Source organism: Petromyzon marinus, chromosome 37 (assembly GCF_048934315.1).
Source record: "Petromyzon marinus isolate PM22_M1 ecotype Great Lakes invasive population chromosome 37, UKy_Petmar_22M1.pri1.0, whole genome shotgun sequence".
In the NCBI taxonomy this organism is placed as follows: domain Eukaryota; kingdom Metazoa; phylum Chordata; class Hyperoartia; order Petromyzontiformes; family Petromyzontidae; genus Petromyzon; species Petromyzon marinus.
Window position 1 is genome coordinate 18,133,970 of NC_133703.1, and position 23,532 is coordinate 18,157,501.

At 51.2% G+C, this 23,532-nt stretch overlaps 1 protein-coding gene across 1 annotated transcript; it reads left to right on the plus strand.

Annotated features, from left to right (window-relative positions):
* Positions 1-13,817: 13,817 nt before the first annotated feature.
* MGAT3 (beta-1,4-mannosyl-glycoprotein 4-beta-N-acetylglucosaminyltransferase) lies at positions 13,818-22,948 on the plus strand. Its single transcript, XM_032966944.2, has 2 exons — positions 13,818-13,918; positions 19,397-22,948. Exon 2 carries the CDS (start codon positions 19,538-19,540, stop codon positions 21,032-21,034), a length of 1,497 nt encoding a protein of 498 aa, XP_032822835.2. The 5' UTR covers positions 13,818-13,918; positions 19,397-19,537; the 3' UTR covers positions 21,035-22,948.
* The last annotated feature ends 584 nt before the right edge of the window (positions 22,949-23,532 follow it).

The window sequence follows — 23,532 nt, forward strand, 5'->3', positions numbered from 1 at the left end:
GCCTGAACAAAAATGTATAGAAAGTGGACCCACCCCCCACCCCAGTTGTGGGGGTAAAACATTGATTCAACAGGTTTCCAAAAATTGTCGACTCCCCCCCAAAAAATGAACCCCCCTAAATGTTTGTATTTATCTTGTAAGCCTATATACCTGCACACCCTATGTACAATAGAGTCGGTAGTATCTGCACACATTGGGGGGGGGGAGGAGGACATCAGTGGGGGCGACGGGCGAGGCGCCGAAAAGCCCTCTGCAGGAGCTACAATTCCGTAGGCCGCCGAAAATATAATTTAGACAAATTTAGGCCACGCGTGTAAGTGGCGATCAGTTGAGTGTCCGCATTATAAGAGTGACCATGACAATCACTCTTATGCGTCAAGCGCAAGAGTGGAGATGGGGCATTTCGTGTCGCCCGCGTCACGGTCCAAATTTGCCAAATTCGAAAACTGCCCCGCAATGTATTAAATATTTTGATTTAAAGCTTTCGTGACTGCAGTGATTGATATTATTGGTTCTTTCGGTAAAGTCACGTTGAAGGGAAACAATAAAATATATATATAAAACAATAAATTATTTTATTGTTTCTCTTCAACGTGACTTTACCGAAAGAACCAAGAATATGTATTCAATTGTTACGCAGCAGCAACAGCAAACATCACGACCTACTGGTCAATCAATGCCCGCCCTTGCAGGCCAGTTGCCGAGCTGATGTTGCAGCACAGGGACAGCTGCCACTGGGGGGTGCCCTTTCAAACTTGTTGAGATCATCACGTACGGTCCGTCTATTAAAAACTAAAAAACCCTCTAATTATTATTTTAAAGAATCGTAAATAAAAAAAAAACTACAGGTTTATCGCGGCAACTCGAGCAAACACGAGAACACAACCACGTGATGTTCAGATCGTAAAGAGTCCAATAAGCGAAGTGAACACGCGAGTCCAAAGTGGACTCAATGTTAAAGCTGTAACACGTAGAGGCGCGAACATATTAGATAAATATATATAAACACCCAGGTCTGTCATTCTGTGACTGTCATTGTGTGATTAACGCGGCACGGATTGGTTGAAGTGCGTCACGTGACTGCGAGCAAGCAGCCAACCAGAGGTGCGCCCCTCACAAACATGTACGCCCCCCAGGTGATGTTGCGCCGCAATAAGGCGCTGTGGGCAGCTGATCTGCCACCACGCTCACAGGGGTGGGGGCTGAGGGGGACCCCCCCCCCCTCCATAAGACCCCTTGAGGTAAGAGCCTTCCACCCCCCCACCCCCCCGTGACCAGAGGTTGACACCCCAGAGCCCCCAGGGGTGGGGGCTGAGGACCCCCCCCCCCCCACCACTTCCTAAGACCCCTTAAGATAAGACCTTCCAAATAATCCTAACAGTTCTTTCAGTGATTAATACGTCATAGCTCTTAGAAGTAAATGTAAATATCACAACTAAAGTTTAAATACATTTTCATTCTTTCACATTAAAAGTTACATCGCGGGATCGTCAAAAAAGGTTATGTAGAGTGAAAGTTTTAAGTGAAAGCCGCGTAAAGCCGCTCTTATTCGACTTATTGAAAGTCTTGATTTAAAGCTTTCGTGACTTTACCGAAAAAGCTAAGAATATTATTGAAAGTCCTCAAGTACAGCAAAGCCGTTCGCGTATTTTTTTACAGTACTCTACAATAATACTTTTCAATAATACTTTTGACGGTAAAACACACGTACACTACACACACATCTATTACGTGCGGACATAAACACACGGTTCTAATTGCATTAGTACTGTAGTTTTTTGTGTGCTTAAATCCACTGCTGGATGAAGGCCCACCGCACGCTGTGCGAGTGGATCGTAAGGATTGACTTGACCGGTCTGTTGGGGGCCGCCGCAGGCTGTGCAGCCAAATACTATGTTGTACTGGTAGGAAACGTAGTGGACTGGAAGCCCAACCGGGATTAATTCACAGGAGGCAGGGGATTCATTGTGTATGTCTGTGGATGTCTGTCCACGTCGGAGGGGTGGGGCTGGGTGGAGAGGGGAGGGTAGGGAGGGGCTGGGTGGGGAGGGGAGGATGGGGAGGGGCTGGGTGGGGCTGGGTGGGGGGTGGGAGGGGTGGGGCTGGGTGGGGAGGGGCTGGTCACCCCGTGGTGCCCTTATATGGACTGGAAGCCCAACCGGGATTAATTCACAGGAGGCAGGGGATTATACACTGCACTTTCTGGTGCGACCTCTTTTACACTGCACTTTCTGGCGTCGTTTTATAATTCTGCTCACTTTTCATTTTGCTTTCTTCTGCGCACGACCCTAACAAGTTTGGCTTAAATATCCGTACATAATTACTTCAAAATTTCCTACCAGCCCCCTCCGTAGCAATGTGTTGAAAATAATAATCACCCAGGAATGTCCTTAACGCTCGTGACGTCACTCCACATCGAACAGCCCCCCTCATTAATAATCATTATAAAGTGACGTCCTCCAAAGTGACCCCCTCTCCATTCATAATAATTAGTGGCTGACGTCACTCCACATGGGGGGCCGAGGCGCCTCCCCTCCCCCCTTCTTCGGCGTCAACTCACAACCCTCACTACAATGGCAGAACCCACACGTCACGCGATCTCCGTAACGCTGTTGAGACATCGAAGTAAAAAGGACGTCATGATGAACAGGGGATTTCAACCTTAAAATGAAATAAGTCTGTGTCACCGCGCCCTTACAAATTGCACACGTCGCGGTCTGCTTTTCGCTTGCAAGTTTCAGATTTACTGCAATACACCCGTCCTTGGACGGGCAAGAGGCTAGTAGATAATAAAGACTTCTCTCACGCCTCGTGTAATCTACAAGGGCTATTGAGGAGGAAAGTGCACGGCGTGGTGTGTGGATGGCTAGCACCACGCTCCGTGCGTGTCGCTTCAAAGCTGATATTTACCGGGTACTAAAAGGCTGAGTTGACCTAAGGGAGTTGGGGGGGGGGTGGAGCTGGGGCTTGTGGAGGGAGGCCCAGGACCGGTTCAGATGTTCGTCACCGATGTTAGCATTGGGCGAAAATAGAATTCGGCTCGCCCGGTTTGTAGCCGCAGTGCGCGCTAACCACTATACCACCGCTGTCCAAGAGTACCTAGACACACACGGACAAACACACACACACAAGCATTTCTCAACATCTCTAAAGCAATGATAGATGTCCGACCTCGGGCTATTGCAGTTAAATATATACCCACTCAAAATATAAAAGACATAACACTGTACATATCTTAGAGTGCAGACACCATCTTGTGCTTATGTGGCTCTGCGAGGTCAATTGTAAGCCCAGGTCTCCATTGCCCGAGAAGTCGAGTTGAGATCATACGAAGACAAAAGACCCCCCTCTTCGTTATCGCCTTTAACTGACTTCGGGCAAGTTGTGTTGGCGAGCACCAATTGCAGACCGGCACGGTAACGGAGCGCATGGCGTGGATAGCAGCACCACGCCCAGTCGACGATGCCTCCCCCAATGGTGATGTTTGCACAGCGAACTAGGTGCTCGTTTTAAGGCTGAGTCGACCTAGGGGAGGCCCTGGACCGGGTCAGCTTATTCGCCGCCTGACGTTAGCCGTGGCTGGGTATCAAACTCAAATAATGCGGTAGGGTTCTTAGCGCGGTGTGCTCACCACTGCGCCACGGCTCTCCCGGACAAAACAGACAATCACTGAAGCAGCATGATAACCCCAGGCTGGTATTTCCATCTAGATTGTAGAGACTGACTCTGATGATTCCTTGCACTGTATCTGACACACAGTGAGATATGGCCCAGCTCCAGTAACGTATGCGTGCTATTTCCCGTGGTTAGTCAGCAGGGCCCCCCCCCATAAGTTGCTGGATTCCTGAAGGCCCGGGACAAAATGCACATTGGAGCCCCCTTACTCATTCGCGACGACAACAAAAACCCAGGTCCCCCTTTTTTTTACTCCCACTCAGCCCTTCTGTCCTTCCCCTGCACCTCCGATTAGCACGGTTGGCTACGTACGGTGCGAAAGAAGTTCAGCATGCTGTACATACAGGGCGTCGAGGTCGCCATTTCCATCCACACTTGCCAGGGTGTACGATGGGAGTGTATCAAGACATGCCAGGGTATGAAGCGGGCTGATTTCCATCTCTCCGTGGAATGAGTGCTCCCCATACCCCGTCGTGTTTCCTCCCCACGTGTATTTAAAACAAAAAAACTCCCCCTCTCCTTTCGTCTTCCTCCGATGTTGCGCTTCGCTCTTCCCAGGCGCTTCCCTCTTCTGTGCTTCCTCTCCTTGCCTGTCCCCTTGGTTTGGTGAGTTGGACAGCCACGTTCTGGGCCAGAACCCAAGGCAAACGTGATACCTCCACAACTACTTAACCTCCCTTAGTCTCCGGCAACCGATTCAGCTATTTTTTCCCTCCCTGCTTACCCTTTCCTCCCCATCATTCCCTTCCCATTTTTGGACTACGTCCATTGCTCCCTTATCATTACCATGGAAAAAAACTGAAAAAAACTCCATACTCGGGGAATTGCACCATACATCGCAATGTAGGCTCACAGGAGCCTGGACGATTGTTGGTAGCGCAGGTGACTTGGCCTCTCGCCCATAGTCTGTGGTTTCCGCCCTTCTCATGCGTGGGGGAAAAAATGGACTGTGGAGGTGGGGCACAGCGTCGCGGTATTTTCATATGCACTTTGCGTGCTTGACGTCGCTATAGGGAAACAACAATAACAACAAAAAACACGTGATCGTGAAAAAAAACTACCGGTGTGTACACAGCAACCGCGTGACAAACACAAGGCGAGACAAAGCCACCGGAACGGCGATGTTTAGAGCACATGAATAAATAACATCGGGAATACAGTGAGGGAAAAAAATATTTGATCCCCTGCTGATTTTGTACGTTTGTCCACTGACGAAGAAATGATCAGTCTATAATTTTAATGGTAGGTTTATTTGAACAGTGAGAGACAGAATAACAAGAAAATCCAGAAAAACACATGTCAAAAATGTTATAAATTGATTTGCATTTTAATGAGGGAAATAAGTGTTTGACCCCTCTGCAAAACATGACTTAGTACTTGGTGGCAAAACCCTTGTTGGCAATCACAGAGGTCAGACGTTTCTTGTAGTTGGCCACCAGGTTTGCACACATCTCAGGAGGGATTTTGTCCCACTCCTCTTTGTAGATCTTCTCCAAGTCATTAAGGTTTCGAGGCTGACGTTTGGCAACTCGAACCTTCAGCTCTCTCCACAGATTTTCTATGGGATTAAGGTCTGGAGACTGGCTAGGCCACTCCAGGACCTTAATGTGCTTCTTCTTGAGCCACTCCTTTGTTGCCTTGGCCGTGTGTTTTGGGTCATTTTCATGCTGGAATACCCATCCACGACCCATTTTCAATGCCCTGGCTGAGGGAAGGAGGTTCTCATCCAAGATTTGACGGTACATGGCCCCGTCCATCGTCCCTTTGATGCGGTGAAGTTGTCCTGTCCCCTTAGCAGAAAAACACCCCCAAAGCATAATGTTTCCACCTCCATGTTTGACGGTGGGGATGGTGTTCTTGGGGTCATAGGCAGCATTCCTCCTCCAAACACGGCGAGTTGAGTTGATGCCAAAGAGCTCCATTTTGGTCTCATCTGACCACAACACTTTCACCCAGTTGTCCTCTGAATCATTCAGATGTTCATTGGCAAACTTCAGACGGGCATGTATATGTGCTTTCTTGAGCAGGGGGACCTTGCGGGTGCTGCAGGATTTCAGTCCTTCACGGTGTAGTGTGTTACCAATTGTTTTCTTGGTGACTATGGTCCCAGCTGTCTTGAGATCATTGACAAGATCCTCCCGTGTAGTTCTGGGCTGATTCCTCACCGTTCTCATGATCATTGCAACTCCACGAGGTAAGATCTTGCATGGAGCCCCAGGCCGAGGGAGATTGACAGTTCTTTTGTGTTTCTTCCATTTGCGAATAATCGCACCAACTGTTGTCACCTTCTCACCTTCTCACCAAGCTGCTTGGCAATGGTCTTTGTAGCCCATTCCAGCCTTGTGTAGGTCTACAATCTTGTCCCTGACATCCTTGGAGAGCTCTTTGGTCTTGGCCATGGTGGAAAGTTTGGAATCTGATTGATTGATTGCTTCTGTGGACAGGTATCTTTTATACAGGCAACAAGCTGAGATTAGGAGCACTCCCTTTAAGAGTGTGCTCCTAATCTCAGCTCGTTACCTGTATAAAAAACACCTGGGAGCCAGAAATCTTTCTGATTGAGAGGGGATCAAATACTTTTTTTTCTCTCTCACTGTTTGAGACGTAATTTTAACACCGCTCGCATGCGTGCCAATGTCCCGTTACAGTCCTAGAGTCGAGATACGTTTTTCTGCCGAGTGCCCGTGGTCGCCGTTTCGGCGACCCGAGTTTGATTCCCGCTCACGGCCAACACCAGTGACGATTATTTGAACCTGACCTGGGCCTCTCCTAGGTCAACTCAACTTCAAATGAGTACCTGGCGTGGTGTGTAAACATCGCTACTAGGGTGACAGAGGCGGTCGGGCGTGGTGCTGGCCACCCACACCTTCGTGTACCGTTCCGGCCTTCATAGGTCCTCGTTAACAGCACTTGCCCCAACAGTCTGTTAAGGCTACACGGGGGATCTTTGTCTTTGTACATGTGTTCACGCAAGCTTGACTCGTGCTCCTGAGACACGGAATGTGGATACCCGTCCAGAGTTTTGCTCCCTGCTGACATGTTTGCTCTTCCTAGAAGGCCGTGTGGCTGATGGAATGTGTAAAATAAATATAAAAATAAACGTCTATTTTTACGCGGACGGACAGATATGGGAAGGCGGCGGATTGTTGCTCCGTATTTATTACATTGTTTCTCAGATGCGCTCACATAGAGGTGTGTCCACCAGAACACAGATGTGTTTTGACCTGCCCAAAGTTAACCAAATGGGCCACAGTCCCCTGGGTGGTAAGTTACCAGAGACGCGGCATGCGGGGTATAGTTGCCATGTGTATCTATGTCGGCCCTACCTGTGACAGGTGAGCGTGCTGCATGCCAAACAAAACAGATCATTCGCCTCCTCATATACAGGGTGCTTCAAACATTTTTTTTAACACTTACATGGGACTATAGTTTTTAATGGAAAAAGAACGGATACTACTACACTGCAACGTGCCAACAAATGTAATGTTATTAGCTTCAAAAAGTCAAAGAGTCTGCACTTGTTCGTCATCATTGTCAACACGTTGCCTGGAATCTTCACCAGGTAGTCTCCAGAGCCCGGAGGCAGCACGTTTCTCGTGGTATTGGTTTACATTTTTCCGAAGTGTTAACATATTTTTGAAGCGCCCTGTATGCTCCCATGCACAGCGAGTCCTCGCTTAACGCCGAAGCGGATGCGATTCTAAAGAGCGCCGCGTTGGTGGTGGCGTTCCGGCTGTAAATGCGCTTGAGGGCGTGTGAAGTTATAAAGACTTCAACAATGTGATTTACGGGACATACTACCCACGTTGCCGTGTGCTACATGACTGGAATGCACACACGCCCCGCGCACAAGCGCGCACACGCACGCACGCCCTTTACAAGGACACACGCACAAACACCGAGGATTGCCCAATGGGCTTGCTGGGGCGAGTGCTGTTCGCGCGCACCTCCGTAGGTCTTCACGGGGTACAAAGCAGGACGCTCGACCAGCTTTGTCTCGCCAGTGCTGAATGCACACAAGCCACACGGCGCTATCCGCGCGCGCGAGGCCTCACAAAAGCTCTTTTGCGCAATGTAACCCAACCCTAAGCAACACCCTTCACGAATGCAACTGAAGAAACGAAATCTAAGTGAAATATATATGAAACGAATAATTACGTTATTACACTAAACATTATCATTTATTTCACTAGGTAAGGCCCACCGAGCTATGTAGCTCTTTTTCAGAAGCGACCTGGCTATCGCAAATGATAGCTCAACGAAGTGGCCTATCATCACGTGGACATTTATAGCAGCCCAAATACTCTACAACGCGTGACGTTGATTCTAAATGTGGAGGGAAAACCGGAGGACCCGGAGAAAAATCCACGCGACTACGGGGAGACAGACACGCAAACTCCAAATATACATCAGGCTTCAGGGTCGGGATCGAACCCACGACCTCCTGCACACCAGGCAAGGTAGTTAACATCTCCTAGTTTTCAGTTTCATTTATTTGGTTGTACCCTGTGAGCCATTCGGCTCTTGATTCGGGTGCAACCGCAACAAACAATAAAATTACAAGATACATTTAAAATTTACTGCACGCAAATTGAAACATCCCCTACAAAGACAATTACATCTTCCTGCGTACAAAAAATGTACAAAAATCCCAGTTTGATGTTCGATCTCAATAACAATCACAATACAATTTAGATAAAAATTCGAAGTATAACTCTAGCCACCGTGGCGCCGCACTAAATTGCGTATGGCAGCAATAATGTTGAGGGTTTTAATGCCAGTATCGAGATTTGCTGGCCACGACGATATGGCTTCGAGATAGAGAGTTCGTGCCGCGTTGCTGTTTCTCCTCCGTTGAAGGAACGCAGACCGCAGGTCGATAGTTTGGGTTCCATGGCCACAATCGCACTCCTGTGGCTGGTCTTTAATGTAACTCTTGGAGTCTATGTGCAGTGTCTATATCAGTCTCGATGTGTCTATGTATCTCTATTGGTCTGTTTGGGTTAATAAATATACAGTACAGTCCATAGTGTGGGTTTGCTAAATCACAGGATGCTAAGTCCACTGATTTCCACGTCCTTTTGTCACCACGTAATTCCATCTCCTCTCCAGCACGCGCCGCGCCCGTTTAGCCCCCCTCGATCCGCCCAAACAGAAGCTGCTTGGACATGCAGTAGCTGGGCATGCAGTGGCTGGGCGTGCGGGCAACATGCCTCAGCCAACGCAGCCTTGCCCGCCAGAGGAACTCACTGATTCATAATAAACGCTTTTGGGTTCGATCGCGTTATTTATAAATGTGCCGTAACCCTCCACCACCCGACACGGCCAATCAGCAAAAAAGTGTCACGTTGACAAAAGACAAATAGTTCACTACTTTAGCCCACCGGTGTGGTGAAGAGTGAATCCACAACATTTACAATTTTTGAGTACGACGTTTCGCTGGTAATTACATCCAGCATCATCCGGCAATTCGCCAGAATGGTGAATTCACCAGAATGGTGAATTGCCCGATGATGCTGGATGTAATTACCGGCGAAAAGTCGTACTACTCAAATTGTAAACGTTGTGTAATTGCTCTCCAACACACCGGCGGGCTGAACTAGTAAACTAATTGGCGTTTTGTCTACGTGACAAATCCCTTACTAATTGGCTGTGTCGGGTGGTGGAGGGTTACGACACATTTATAAATGACGCGATCAAACCCAAAAACGTTTATTATGAATAATATTGGTCGCGAAAGCCTACGTGTTAAACGAACTCACTGATGATGGGGACTGTGTCCAGATCTCCTGCTGAACATCTCTGAAAAAGAGCTATATAGCTCATCGGATTCCTCCAGTATAAATAAACATTCTGATTCTGATATACATATAAATATGTCACTGTCACTGAGCACAAGCCCACAGGTCCAAAACGCCAAGCATCCAGCAACAAACAGCACTTCAATCGCTGTAACAGGTCACGCGTTTCTTGAATTGAGCGATGCTCTAGGAACTTAGGAAAAGAGACGATGGGAGGGAATCCCAGAATGGAGGTGTTGTGAGGGAAGATTCAGAAAGAGAAGCGTTGTGTGAGCTGCAGTGCGGCGAGCAGGTGGGCGTTTCTGTGACTTGTAGCGCGGTTGTTGTACCCAGACTGGTGGATGAGTCGGTGTGTGAGCGATTAAGTGTCCTGTTGTCACTTGCAGCGGGGTGGTTGAACCCAGAGTGATGGATGAGTCGGTGTGTGAGTGACTGAGTGTCCTGTTGCGACTTTCAGCGGGGTGGTTGAACACAGAATGGTGGATGACGAGACGAAACAGTCAGTGTCTGGGTTAGGCAGAGTCCTCAACATGGGTGGAGGAGGAATCAACGAGTGAAGTTCCCAGGAACAGTAGCCATGGTATTAGTAGTAGTAGCGATAGACGAGTGATAAGGAGGTGACTGACCAGCGGTCAGCGAGTGAATCGCTGAGTTCACTCTATGCGGTCCAGCAGTGAGGGTGGCACTGGGTGCTCCGCCCAATATATGACGAGCAGCAGGATTCGAGCGTGGGCAGAGTTCGTGCTCTGCGTCGACGTATGTTGAACTTATTTCGCGCCGTACGTAGCCAATCGTGCTAGTTGGAGTTGCGGGGGAAGGACAACGGAACCGCGCAGCTGTAGCAGCAGCAGCAACAGCAGCAGCTGCAGCAGCAGCAGCAGCTGCTGCAGCAGCTGCAGCAGCAGCTGTAGCAGGAGCTGTAGCAGCAGCAGCAGCTGTAGCAGCAGCAGCTGTAGCAGCAGCAGCTGTAGCAGCAGCAGCTGTAGCAGCAGCTGTAGCAGCAGCAGCAGCTGTAGCAGCAGCAGCAGCTGTAGCAGCTGTAGCAGCAGCAGCAATCGCGCGGAGTTCACGAGGCACAGAAAGCCACGGCACGTGCAAGTGTGCTTGTTGCGCCAAGCGGAATTCGGTTGAATCCAGGACGTATCGTGGGCCGAATGTTTCACGGCCGGCGTAGGTGTTCTTATGATGTGCTTCCACGTGTCGCCCGGCATAGGGAGGAGGAGGGGGCATAACTGTGGCGGAGAAGAGCCGGGGAGCTCCATGTGGAACGACAGTGCCAGGCAGTGTTTCGCAACCGACGAATAGTTAATGCCGCTCGACCGACTCGGAACGAGACCTCCACTACCAGACCGGAGCTGGCCATGGGCACACTGACCAGGTATAGAAAGTCAACCGCCCTCTCGACAACCACCCGCATTGCTCAGAGAGAGTTGAATGGAGGGAGGGCGGGTGTTTTATACCATAAACTACCCAGGCAGGTTTTGGTCCGGCTTGTGGCAAGATGTCTTAGTAGCACGCTCTCCAAGTTCAGGTTTTGGTCCGGCTTGTGGTAAGATGTCTTAGTGGCACGCTCTCCAAGTTCAGAAAACATACTTTCCGGAGCTCAGTCCCGGCTAAAAATTAAGCTCTGGTGCCAGTGTACAATGAAATGCAAAATGTACATTGAGATGTCACTGTGGCCTAAGGGAAATACGTAAACGAAAATAAGTTTTTTTTTAAATAAGAGAGTTTGTCGTGCGACAAGCCCGACGGGTTTTATACAAATTCGTGGTTTACACGCATCGCCGACACCTCGTGATGCACGTTCGCGTTGTCTTCCTTATACAAAGGATGCTTTCGGAGTGACTGATGTGAATTCTTTAGTAACGTTCTGCAAGGGCTCAAGATTAAACGAACAAAAACGTACACAAACACCGATTTTAAAAAAATCTATCCAAAAGACAATGCTTTCTTTTTTTTTACTTTTCACCCCAATAATGATGTCGCCCGGACATCGATTGGCGTCACACATTGTGTCTCTGACCCACGCGCCCCTCGTTCGGTCTCTCAGCGTCATTCATCGATTGGCGTCACACATTGTGTCTCTGACCCACGCGCCGCTCGTTCGGTCTCTCAGCGTCATTCATCGATTGGCGTCACACATTGTGTCTCTAACCCACGCGCCGCTCGTTCGGTCTCTCAGCGTCATTCATCGATTGGCGTCACACATTGTGCCTCTGACCCACGCGCCCCTCGTTCGGTCTCTCAGCGTCATTCAAATTCACGCATTGCACCCTCCACAAGTCCTGCCACGCTTCTTTGCGCACTTTCGAAAATAATAACAAATTAAAAGTTACTAACGCATATATAAATATATAAAAACACAATATATAATATTAATATCCATAATACACGTGTTTTTGGTTAGATCGCGTAAGGATATAAATATATCGTTAAACCCACCACCAGCCGACAAAGCCGGATAGTAAGGTTTGTCACGTAATCAGAAAATGCCAATTCGTTACGAGTACAGCGCACCGGTGTGTTGGAGCGCCAAGCCACAATATTTACAATCTGAGTACGATAATTATATATATTCCATATTAATAATATTAATATATAACAGTATATGTTTTATATATATAAAACCAAAAAAATCCGGGGGCAAACAAATAAAATACGGTTATGTATCGCTGCAATCAACAACAAAAAGCTCAGTGAAAAGTTTTCCAAAAAGCGCGACGAAACCTCGAACATCGACAAAGACGTTTCAGGACCGGCCCTGGGCCGTCGGGAGAGGCCGGAGCAGGCGACGAGGACAGCCCGAGGCAGGCCCGGACTGTCCAGCCTCAAAATGAGTACCTGGTGCGACCGGGCGTGGTGCTGGCCACCCACCCCCTCGTGTGCCGTGCCGGCGTTCATAGGTGCTGCTCGCCAACAGCACTTGCCCCGACAGTCTGACAAGGCTACACGGGGGATCTTTGTCTTTTGTGTTTGTGCCTCTCTGTATAGAGTATTGTGTATACTCTTCGGTTTTTTCGGTAAAGTCACGTAGGTATGTGATCAATTTTATTTTTCCACCTACGTGACTTTACCGAAAGAACCAAAGAGTATGGATTCCTGCAGTCACGAAATCTTCAAATCAAGTATTGTATATGTTTACTGCTGGGGACAAATCGATGACCGAGCAGCTTCTTGAACTGCAGTTTTACCCATAATGAATCTGCCATGAGTCTCGTGACAACTCCAACTTGACAGCCTGCACCGCACTTCAACGCGACTGACTGCTGGCAGCTCGCTAAGCAGCAACAGAAGCTGCATAATAAAGTTATCTTCGACTCTACTGTGACGTCGTTACGTTGCGGTGCTCGAGAATTGAAAAAAAAAACACAAGCAAGTTTAATGAACGGGTAACAGAGATATTCACTTACAACTGTAAGTTAAACTCCTGAAAAGTCTCTTGCTTCGATCGACCACAACCCCTATACCACATCCGCTGCGGCAGTAGCAACAGCCGCAGAGGCGAAGGCTTGTAAAATTACAACCTATGTAAGTCAATAAATTACAACCTCTACGGCAGACCGTCGTCACCACCCAGAACAGAACCACGGGATTTATTCACTTAGACTGAAGGGCCGATTCACAAGTGCAAAAGAGGAGGCATGCACGCATGTTTGTTTGGAAGTATGTATGTTGAACTACATTTGGAGTTTGCGTGTGTGTGTCTTTCCCACCACCACCACCACCCCGTGGTGGCCGTATGGGTTTTCTCTGGGTTCCTGCGGTGTTTTTTTCCCTCCCCGTTTATAAGCAACATGCGATTTGATGATTGGGCTGCTTAAATTTTCCTCGTTGGGCAAGCGTTTTTTTGACCAGGTCGCTTTTGAAAGGAAAAAAAAAGAGAGAGCCGACGGAGCTCAGTGGGCCTGACCTGGTAAATTTAAAATAAATATTAAAAACACCCACTCCGCTGCTCCTGACTCCGCAGCCATCCTGGCTCACCATCCACCCTCGATGTCAAAATCCAGCCGCTCATCTCGACATCAATACCAAATCCGACAATTGTTCGAGTTGACATCGTCGCTGCTCGAGCACAGGCCCGAAGAACGCAACGCGGTCGGCACACAAACGGCTCATTCAAACAAACGAACAAACAAGACAAGAACAACGTTGTAACCAGAAAGGAGAAAGCCAGTTGAAGGCAGCCGCAAGTGTCTCCTTTGGTGACAGCCAACCCACAGATTGAGAAACGTCAGTTGCTGCGGCAATTGAGGGAGGTGGAAGGCGGAGGGGCTGGGAGGGGGTGTGATTTGAACACACCCTTCCCCTTGTCCCACCCCCCCCCCCTTACCTGTAGATTTACCTGTATCTGCCCGGGGATACAAAGCAAACTCGCATCGCCTAGTAAGCCAAAGTCTGCGCTGTCAGCTGCTGGGGCAGGGACAGGAGGCCGTGTACGTGCGGTGAGTTACGCGTCCATACAGGCGCACGCACAGAGATCATTACACACACACACAGCCACAGAGATCATTACACACACACACAGCCACATAGATCATTACACACACACACAGCCACATAGATCATTACACACAGCCACAGAGACAACAGCGCGCGCGTGTGGTCTTACAAAGAAATCGAGATTATAATAGGCGACGTTTCTGGTAAAGGACCTACTTCATAGCACATAAATACTACGAAGAGGTGCCCATTGCCCGAAGAAGGACCATTGCCTGAAACGTCGTCTATCATTCTTCCTTATAAGACTGCACACATTGACGAATGTGTTGATTTGTTTTATGTGCGCGTGTTCACCACTGTTAAAGGCATTAGCAGCAGCATCGCAAGATAAAATGTGCGTGCATGCGTTAGAGATATCTTACGTGTGGACGTGTGTGTATACGTTGTATACTTGTGTGTATACGTTAGATATGCGTGTCCGTTTCGCAAGACATCGTTGCTCATTTTAATTTCTGTAATTCTTTTTAAGACTTTAATATTGCATAAGTCTGCGTGTATTATTTTACCTGGCGTATGGTCAGGAGTGGTGAAGTATGGCAGAAACGACACTCCCCCCCCCCACTACTCCTGACCGACACGGCGTTGAGAGAGAGGTCTTCATCTTTCACCAAGGGTAGAGCTGAGCACACACAGGCCCAATGGCCCAACGCGCCCAGCAGACCGCAACAATCAGCACTATCGTAGTCGGAAGATAAATATGAATACATTTTTTTACAAGAACCGGCCAGATGGCTACTCAGTGGTAACGCGAGCGAGTTTAAATCCTGGTTGGGAGTTGACTCAGCCCATCAGCATCCCGCCCTGCAGGGTCGATAAAGCGAGTACCACTTTGTGTGGGGGAAGCCAACGGTGGTCGTTCTATGGACACCCCCCCCCTTCCCACCGTCACAAGCATGTGGAATTTTAACCAAATGGCCCAGAAGAGCAAGAACATGGATTGAGACGATCCGTGCACGAACCAGGGTAGCACTTGAGAGACCGGCATGAGTCCCATTCGCGACAGTGGCCTGGCACGTGAGTCTGCCAGGAGTAGTCTTGACGACTGACGCTGGTGCCGCTGCTGTCGGTGTGTTGATTCCCCAATTGGGTGAATTTGCGGCCTCATTTTCGAATTTTGTCAAATTTTGGCCTTGCGAAGCTGGCAGCAAACGCCGGACGGCGCCGTTACTGCAGACCCCGCAGCATTGACCGGGGCGACCGCCCGCCAGACCCGAACCGTGAATCTTCTTGCAACAACAGCAGCAGCAGCAACGGCGACGACGAGAAGCAGCGGCGGCGAACGTGCGCGCCACCACCGGGTCAGCCCTCGTGACGAGTCCTGTGGTGTGGCATTGGCGTGAAACGGAAACTTGCGAGGGGACACGACCACAGTGGGGGCGGGTGGCTGTGGCCACGCTTTACGCCACGTGGGCGCTTTTTCCTCCTTGGCCACCCCGAGCACAACGGCCTCCTTCCTCCTCGTCCCTCCACGCTCGATCCCCTCCTCCACAGCCACTTGTTTATTTGGGTCATCCTCGTTACCTTCCCACTGGTGAGCCCAGGTCCCCCTCCCCCCCTTTCCCAATTCCTTCCTTTCCTCAGTGAGTCTACGAGGTATCTGTGCTAGTCTATGGGCTCCTGTGTGAGTCGATGGATCTCAGTGTGAGTCTATGGGCCCCTGTGTGAGTCGATTGATCTCAGTGTGAGTCTGTGGGTCCCTTTGTGAGTCTATAGATCTCAGTGTGAGACTGTGGCTCCTTGTGTGAGTCGATGGATCTCTGTGTGAGTCTGTGGGTCCCTTTGTGAGTCTATGGATCGCGGTGTGAGTCTGTGGGTCTCTGTGTGAGTCTATGGATCTCAGTGTGAGACTGTGGGTCCCTTTGTGAGTCTATGGGTCTCAGTGTGAGACTGTGGGTCCCTTTGTGAGTCTATGGGTCTCTGTGAGTCTATGGGTCTCTGTGTGAGTCGATGGATCTCAGTGTGAGTCTGTAGGTCCCTGTGTGAGTCTATGGATCTCAGTGTGAGTCTGTGGGTCGCTGTGTGAGTCGATGGATCGCGATGTGAGACTGTGGGTCTCTGTGTGAGTCTATGGATCTCAGTGTGAGCCTGTGGGTCCCTCTGTGAGTCTATGGATCTCGCTGTTAGTCTGTGGGTCTCTGTGTGAGTCTGTGGATCGCGGTGTGAGACTGTGGGTCTCTGTGTGAGTCTATGGATCTCAGTGTGAGACTGTGGGTCCCTGTGTGAGTCTATGGATCTCAGTGTGAGACTGTGGGTCCCTCTGTGAGTCTATGGATCTCGCTGTTAGTCTGTGGGTCTCTGTGAGTCCATGGATCGCGGTGTGAGTCTGTGGGTCCCTGTGTGAGTCTTTGGATCTCAGTGTGAGACTGTGGCTCCTTGTGTGAGTCTGTGGGTCCCCGTGTGAGTCTATGGATCTCAGTGTGAGTCTATGGTTCCTTGTGTGAGTCTATGGATCGCGGTGTGAGTCTGTGGGTCCCTGTGTGAGTCTATTGATCTCAGTGTGAGACTGTGGCTCCTTGTGTGAGTCGATGGATCTCAGTGTGAGTCTGTGGGTCCCTTTGTGAGTCGATGGATCTCGGTGTGAGCCTGTGGGTCCCTGTGTGAGTCGATGGATCTCAGTGTGAGACTGTGGGTCTCTGTGTGAGTCTATGGATCGGGGTGTGAGTCTGTGGGTCTCACTGTGAGTCTGTGGGTTCATGTGTGAGTCTATGGATCTCAGTGTGAGACTGTGTGTCTCTTTGTGAGTCTATAGATTGCGGTGTGAGTCTGTGGGTCCCCGTGTGAGTCTATGGATCTCAGTGTGAGTCTATGGTTCCTTGTGTGAGTCTATGGATCGCGGTGTGAGTCTGTGGGTCCCTGTGTGAGTCTATTGATCTCAGTGTGAGACTGTGGCTCCTTGTGTGAGTCGATGGATCTCAGTGTGAGTCTGTGGGTCCCTTTGTGAGTCGATGGATCTCGGTGTGAGACTGTGGGTCCCTGTGTGAGTCGATGGATCTCAGTGTGAGACTGTGGGTCTCTGTGTGAGTCTATGGATCGGGGTGTGAGTCTGTGGGTCTCACTGTGAGTCTGTGGGTTCCTGTGTGAGTCTATGGATCTCAGTGTGAGACTGTGGGTCTCTGTGTGAGTCTATGGATCGCGGTGTGAGTCTGTGGGTCCCTGTGTGAGTCTATGGATCTCGGTGTGAGACTGGGTCCCTGTGTGAGTCGATGGATCTCAGTGTGAGGCTGTGGGTCTCTGTGTGAGTCTATGGATCGGGGTGTGAGTCTTTGGGTCTCACTGTGAGTCTGTGGGTTCCTGTGTGAGTCTATGGATCTCAGTGTGAGACTGTGTGTCTCTTTGTGAGTCTATGGATTGCGGTGTGAGTCTGTGGGTCTCTGTGTGAGTCTATGGATCGCGGTGTGAGTCTGTGGGTCTCTGTGTGAGTCTATGGATCGCGGTGTGAGTCTGTGGGTCCCTGTGTGAGTCTATGGATCTCAGTGTGAGTCTGTGGGTCCCTGTCTGAGTTGATGGATCTCAGTGTGAGTCTGTGGGTCCCTGTGTGAGTCTATGGATCGCGGTGTGAGTCTGTGGGTCCCAATATGAGTCTGTGGGTCTCTGTGTGAGTCTGTGGATCTCAGTGTGAGATTGTGGGTCTCTGTGTGAGTCTATGGATCGCGGTGTGAGTCTGTGGGTCTATGTGTGAGTCTGTGGATCGCGGTGTGAGTCTGTGGGTCCCTCTGTGAGTCTGTGGATCTCAGTGTGAGTCTGTGGGTCCCTGTGTGAGTCTATGGATCGCGGTGTGAGTCTGTAGGTCCCTGTGTGAGTCTATGGATCGCGGTGTGAGTCTGTGAATCTCAGTGTGAGTCTATGGATCTAAGTGTGAGGCTGTGGGTCCCCGTGTGAGTCTATGGATGTCAGTGTGAGTCTGTGGGTTTCAGTGTGAGTCGATGGATGTCAGTGTGAGCCTGTGGGTCCCTTTGTGAGTCGATGGATCTCAGTGTGAATCTGTGGGTCTCTGTGTGAGTCTATGGATCTTAGTGTGAGTCTGTGGGTCCCTGTGTGAGTCGATGGACCTCAGTGTGAGTCTGTGGGTCCCTTTGTGAGTCGATGGATGTCAGTGTGAGACTGTGGCTCCTTGTGTGATTCGATGGATCTCAGTGTGAGTCGATGAATCTCAGTGTGAGTCTGTCGGTCTCTGTGTGAGTCGATGGATCTCAGTGTGAGTCTGTGGGTCCCTTTGTGAGTCTATGGATCTCAGTGTGAGACTGTGGCTCCTTGTGTGAGTCGATGGATCTCAGTGTGAGTCTGTGGGTCTCAGTGTGAGTCTATGGATCTCAGTGTGAGTCTGTGGGTCCCCGTGTGAGTCTATGGATCTCAGTGTGAGTCTGTGGGTCCCCGTGTGAGTCTATGGATCTCAGTGTGAGTCTGTGGGTCCCTGTGTGAGTCTATGGATCGCGGTGAGTCTTTGGGTCCCTGTGTGAGTCTATGGATCTCAGTGTGAGTCTATGGATCTCAGTGTGAGTCTGTGGGTCCCTGTGTGAGTCTATGGATCTCAGTGTGAGTCTATGGATCTCGGTGTTAGTCGGTGGGTTCCTGTGTGAGTCTATGGATCTCAGTGTGAGTCTGTGGGTCTCAGTGTGAGTCTATGATCTCAGTGTGAGTCTGTGGATCTCCGTGTTAGTCTATGGATCTCAGTTTGAGTCTGTGGGTCCCTCTGTGAGTCTATTGATCTCGGTGTTAGTCGGTGGGTTCCTGTGTGAGTCTATGGATCTCGGTGTGGGTTTTCACGTGATGGAGGGATATGCACGGTGGTGGGGTGGAAAAGGTGGTCGGAGGAGACGAAAGTGGTGGAGGTGGTGGTAATCGTAGTGGTAGGAGGAGATTGTGGACAGTGGTGGCGAGGGGCTGTCAAGGTGGTGGTGGTAATGAACACTTGGAGGAGGTAAAGTGGTGGTATTGTGATGGTGGTGATGATCGTGTTGGTGATGTGTGGAGCGGTAGTGCAGCGGCTATCATGCTGTGCTTTGAACCCGGCGACCCGAATTCGAATCCCGCTCACGGCCAGCACATAAGTGACGATTATCTGAATCGGTGCTGGGCCTACCCTGGGTCGACTCAGCCTCAAGTGAGTGCCGATGTGTGTACATTTGGCCACTGGGGAGGCAAAGGTGGTCGGGCGTGGTGCTTGCCACCCGTGCTCGTGTACCGTGCCGGCCTTCATTGGTGCCCTCTCACAGCACTTGCCCCAATGGTCTGTTAAAGGCTACACGGGGGATCTTTGTCTTTGTGCTGGTGGCCACAGGCAGATCCTGCTGAACTACGCGGTGTACCGTCCGGACGTGGGCTACACGCAGGGCATGTCGGACCTGCTGGCGCCCATCGTTCTAATGTCGGCGACGATGATTGACGGTGGCGGTGATTGACGATGGCGGTGTGATCACCAGGTGGCAGCGGTAGTTGCGGCGGTCGCTCTGAAATCGTCCGTCGTTGCATCTTCTCGTCGTCGTCGTCGGACGTGGAGGAGGAGAGCGTCACGACTCGCACAGGAGGTGGAGGAGGTGGCGGCGGTCGAGGCGGTGTCCTCCATGGCCCCGCGCATCCGATGCTCGGCCCTCCCGTTGCGCCGTCGCCTGCTGCTGCCCGCGTGCGTCCTGGGCCTCAGCCTGGCCGTGGCGCTGCAGCTGTGGCAGGCGCTGGCGCCGCGCGTCGCCGTGGAGATTCCCCGGCTCGGCCTGAAGCCGCTGAGCGGACATCTCGAGCGGCTCTTCTGGTCGGGCCACGACGACGAAGGCCTGCGGCAGAGCGACGCGGCCAATGGCAACTCGTCGTCAGCGTCGTCATCGCCCGCGTCGCTGATAGAGCTGGCGAGGGAGCTCGGCGGGCGTGTGCTCACGATGAGAGACGACCACGAGGAATACTTCGTCAGGACGCCCGCCGGAGCGCTCTGCTTCCGCGAGGGCTCCCTCCACCCGGAGGCGCCCTCCTCCCTCCCGGCTCCCGTCGGCGCCGTCGGCGGCGTCGGCCTCGAGCCGAACGCGAGCTCCGGCCCGAGCGCGCCGCCCGCGGCGGGGTGCGCGTGCCGCGCGGGCTGGCACGGCCGCCACTGCTCGGTGCCCTCCGTGGTCCACTACTCGAACCTGGGCGCGCGGCACCGCGCGGCGCTCGCCCCGCGCGCCGCGCCGCGCCGCGTCGTCAACGCCGTGAACGTGAACCACGAGATGGAGCTGCTGGAGGCGCGGCTGCACGAGCTCAACGACACCGTGGACGTCTTCCTCGTGTGCGAGTCCAACTTCACGGCCTTCGGCGAGGTGCGCCGCCTCCACTTCCTGAGCGCCCTCCTGTCGGGCGCCTTCGACTTCGTCCGCCACAAGATCCACTACGTCTTCCTCGACCACTTCCCGAGCGGCGGGCGCGCCGACGGCTGGATCGCCGACGAGTACCTGCGCACGTTCGCGACGCGCGACGGCCTCGCGCGCCTCTCGGGCCTCCGCGACGACGACGTGTTCGTCATCAACGACGCCGACGAGCTGCCCTCCCGCGAGGCGCTGCTCTTCGCGCGCCTCCACGACGGCTGGCCCGAGCCCTTCGCCCTGCACCTGCGGCGCTCGCTCTACGGCTTCTTCTGGAAGCAGCCCGGCTCGCTCGACGTGCTCGCGGGCAGCACGGTGGGCGCCCTCCGCGAGGTGTACGGCGGCGACGGGATCATGCTGCGGCGGCGCCACTACTACGACATGCCGCGCTTCCGCGACTACGAGCGCCGCAGCGGCACGCGCATGGAGCAGTGGTCGGTGGGCACCGCGTCGCGGCACGCCGGCTGGCACTGCTCGTGGTGCTTCCCGCCCGAGGGCGTGCGGACCAAGCTGGTGTCGGCGCAGAACGGCGACTTCCCGCGCTGGGGAGACTACCCGGAGAAGCTCGACTTGGACTTCATCAAGAACCTGATCCGCACGGGCGGTTGGTTCGACGGAACCGGGGCCGGGATGCTGCCGATCGCGAACCCCGCGGAGAAGATGTACGCGCCGTGGTACGTGCTGGAGAACCCCAAGAGGTTTGGCCACCTGCTGCGGAACCCGTACCTCTAGCGCACGCTAGGCCGACAGCGCGGTTCCTGTGGAAAACGCGGCGACTGCCGCTGGGGGTTGTTGTCCCACCTCCGGCAACCTCTCGGCGACATCGTGAGAAGAGAAACTTGCTTGGCTTGTTCGTGAGCCAGTTCCGTCTCTCCGTCATTCGCGGCACGCGCAGGGGGGATGGGGGGGCGGGTCGTCTCACGAAGTGTCCTCGCTCCTTTGCTTGGATTTGAAGTTTCTCATCTCTCCAAGTTGCTCTGCAATGTTTAAAGTCAAGAGCTGGGAGTAGTTTTATTTTCTGTACATACCAACCTGACTCTCCTACCCCTTGTCTGTTGTTTGTGTTACGCTCGCGCGTGCGGGTGTGTCTATATCGGCCACGTTCATCTGAAGAGGCACCGAGCTGCTGGTGCGATACATTTAAACTTGAGGTTGCGCAAGTTTAGATAACGAAGACTGACCCCGCCCCTTTTAACGTATTGGCGTGAGAACCTCTCCCATGGAGTGGCCTGAGTTTACACGTCACTCTTGTGCGAATGTTAAATTGACACGAAAAAAATATTTTGTACCAACGGTTCTGTGCCATCATCATCATCATCACGAGTAATGGAACAAGCGTCCAGGGTGATGTGATGGTTGTGATGGTTGTGATGGATGTGATGGATGTGATGGTTGTGATGGATGTGATGGTTGTGATGGATGTGATGGATGTGATGGTTGTGATGGTTGTGATGGATGTGATGGATGTGATGGATGTGATGGTTGTGATGGATGTGATGGTTGTGATGGATGTGATGGTTGTGAAGGTTGTGATGGATGTGATGGTTGTGATGGTTGTAATGGATGTGATTGTTGTGATTGTTGTGATGGTTGTGATGGTTGTGATGGATGTGATGGTTGTGATGGTTGTGATGGTTGTGATGGATGTGATGGTTGTGATGGTTGTGATGGATGTGATGGATGTGATGGATGTGATGGTTGTGATGGATGTGATGGTTGTGATGGATGTGATGGTTGTGATGGTTGTGATGGATGTGATGGTTGTGATGGTTGTAATGGATGTGATTGTTGTGATTGTTGTGATGGTTGTGATGGTTGTGATGGATGTGATGGTTGTGATGGTTGTGATGGATGTGATGGTTGTGATGGTTGTGATGGATGTGATGGTTGTGATGGTTGTGATGGATGTGATGGTTGTGATGGATGTGATGGTTGTGATGGTTGTGATTGTTGTGATGGATGTGATGGATGTGATGGATGTGATGGTTGTGATGGATGTGATTGTTGTGATGGATGTGATGGTTGTGATGGATGTGATTGTTGTGATGGTTGTGATGGATGTGATGGTTGTGATGGATGTGATAGTTGTGATGGTTGTGATGGTTGTGATGGATGTGATGGTTGTGATGGATGTGATGGTTGTGATTGTTGTGATGGATGTGATGGTTGTGATGGATGTGATGGTTGTGATGGATGTGATGGATGTGATGGTCGTGATGGATGTGATGGTTGTGATGGATGTGATGGTTGTGATGGTTGTGATGGATGTGATGGATGTGATGGTTGTGATGGTTATGATGGTTGTGATGTTTGTGATGGATGTGATGGTTGTGATGGATGTGATGGTTGTGATGGATGTGATGGATGTGATGGTTGTGATGGATGTGATGGATGTGATTGTTGTGATGGATGTGATGGTTGTGATGGATGTGATGGATGTGATGGTTGTGATTGTTGTGATGGATGTGATTGTTGTGATTGTTGTGATGGTTGTGATGGTTGTGATGTTTACTGATTTCGCCAGTCTTCCGTGTGCTCGGCTCGCGGTGATATGGTCATCATTTGGTCGCCAAGTAATTGTTCATGTGTACATTGACTGTAAATATGAGAATATGCTGCAATAAATGTAAACATTTGGTGCCTGTATTTCATAAATAATGTTCGAAATTAATTCAAAAATATATATGTTCGACCCTTTGTCAATCCACTGCTGGATAAAGGCCTACCCATGCCGTCTCGGTCATGGCAATTGTTTGGCCATACTTCACCACGCCGGTCAATGCGCATTGGTGTAATGGGGGAGCCCAAAAACTTTTTTCCGACATCATGCGCCACTGATGTTAGCCGTGGATGGCAATGGAACTTAACGGTGGTAAGTCGCCTCCTTATCTCTCCTCTATCGTTACTTCCATGGTTAATATTCCAGTAAACCTTCACTCGCTCCTCAATACAGGGACTCACAGTCTCGCACTGTTCAGCGTTTCACCATCGTCAGTGATCCATAATCAGCCATGATCTATCCACTGCTAGGACGAAGGCCTCCCCCCCCCATGCCGTCACCATTCCTCGGTGTCCACGCGGGGTGGGTGGAGGGGGCTGGACGCGTCATGGACACGTGGAAGGCCGCGTGCTGCCGCTCACGCTGTGCAGCGGGTCGACGTTCGGTTTCAAACGTTCGGTATTGCATCGACCGTGACGAAGTTTTCCGTACGAGCTTTTAACAAGGTCAC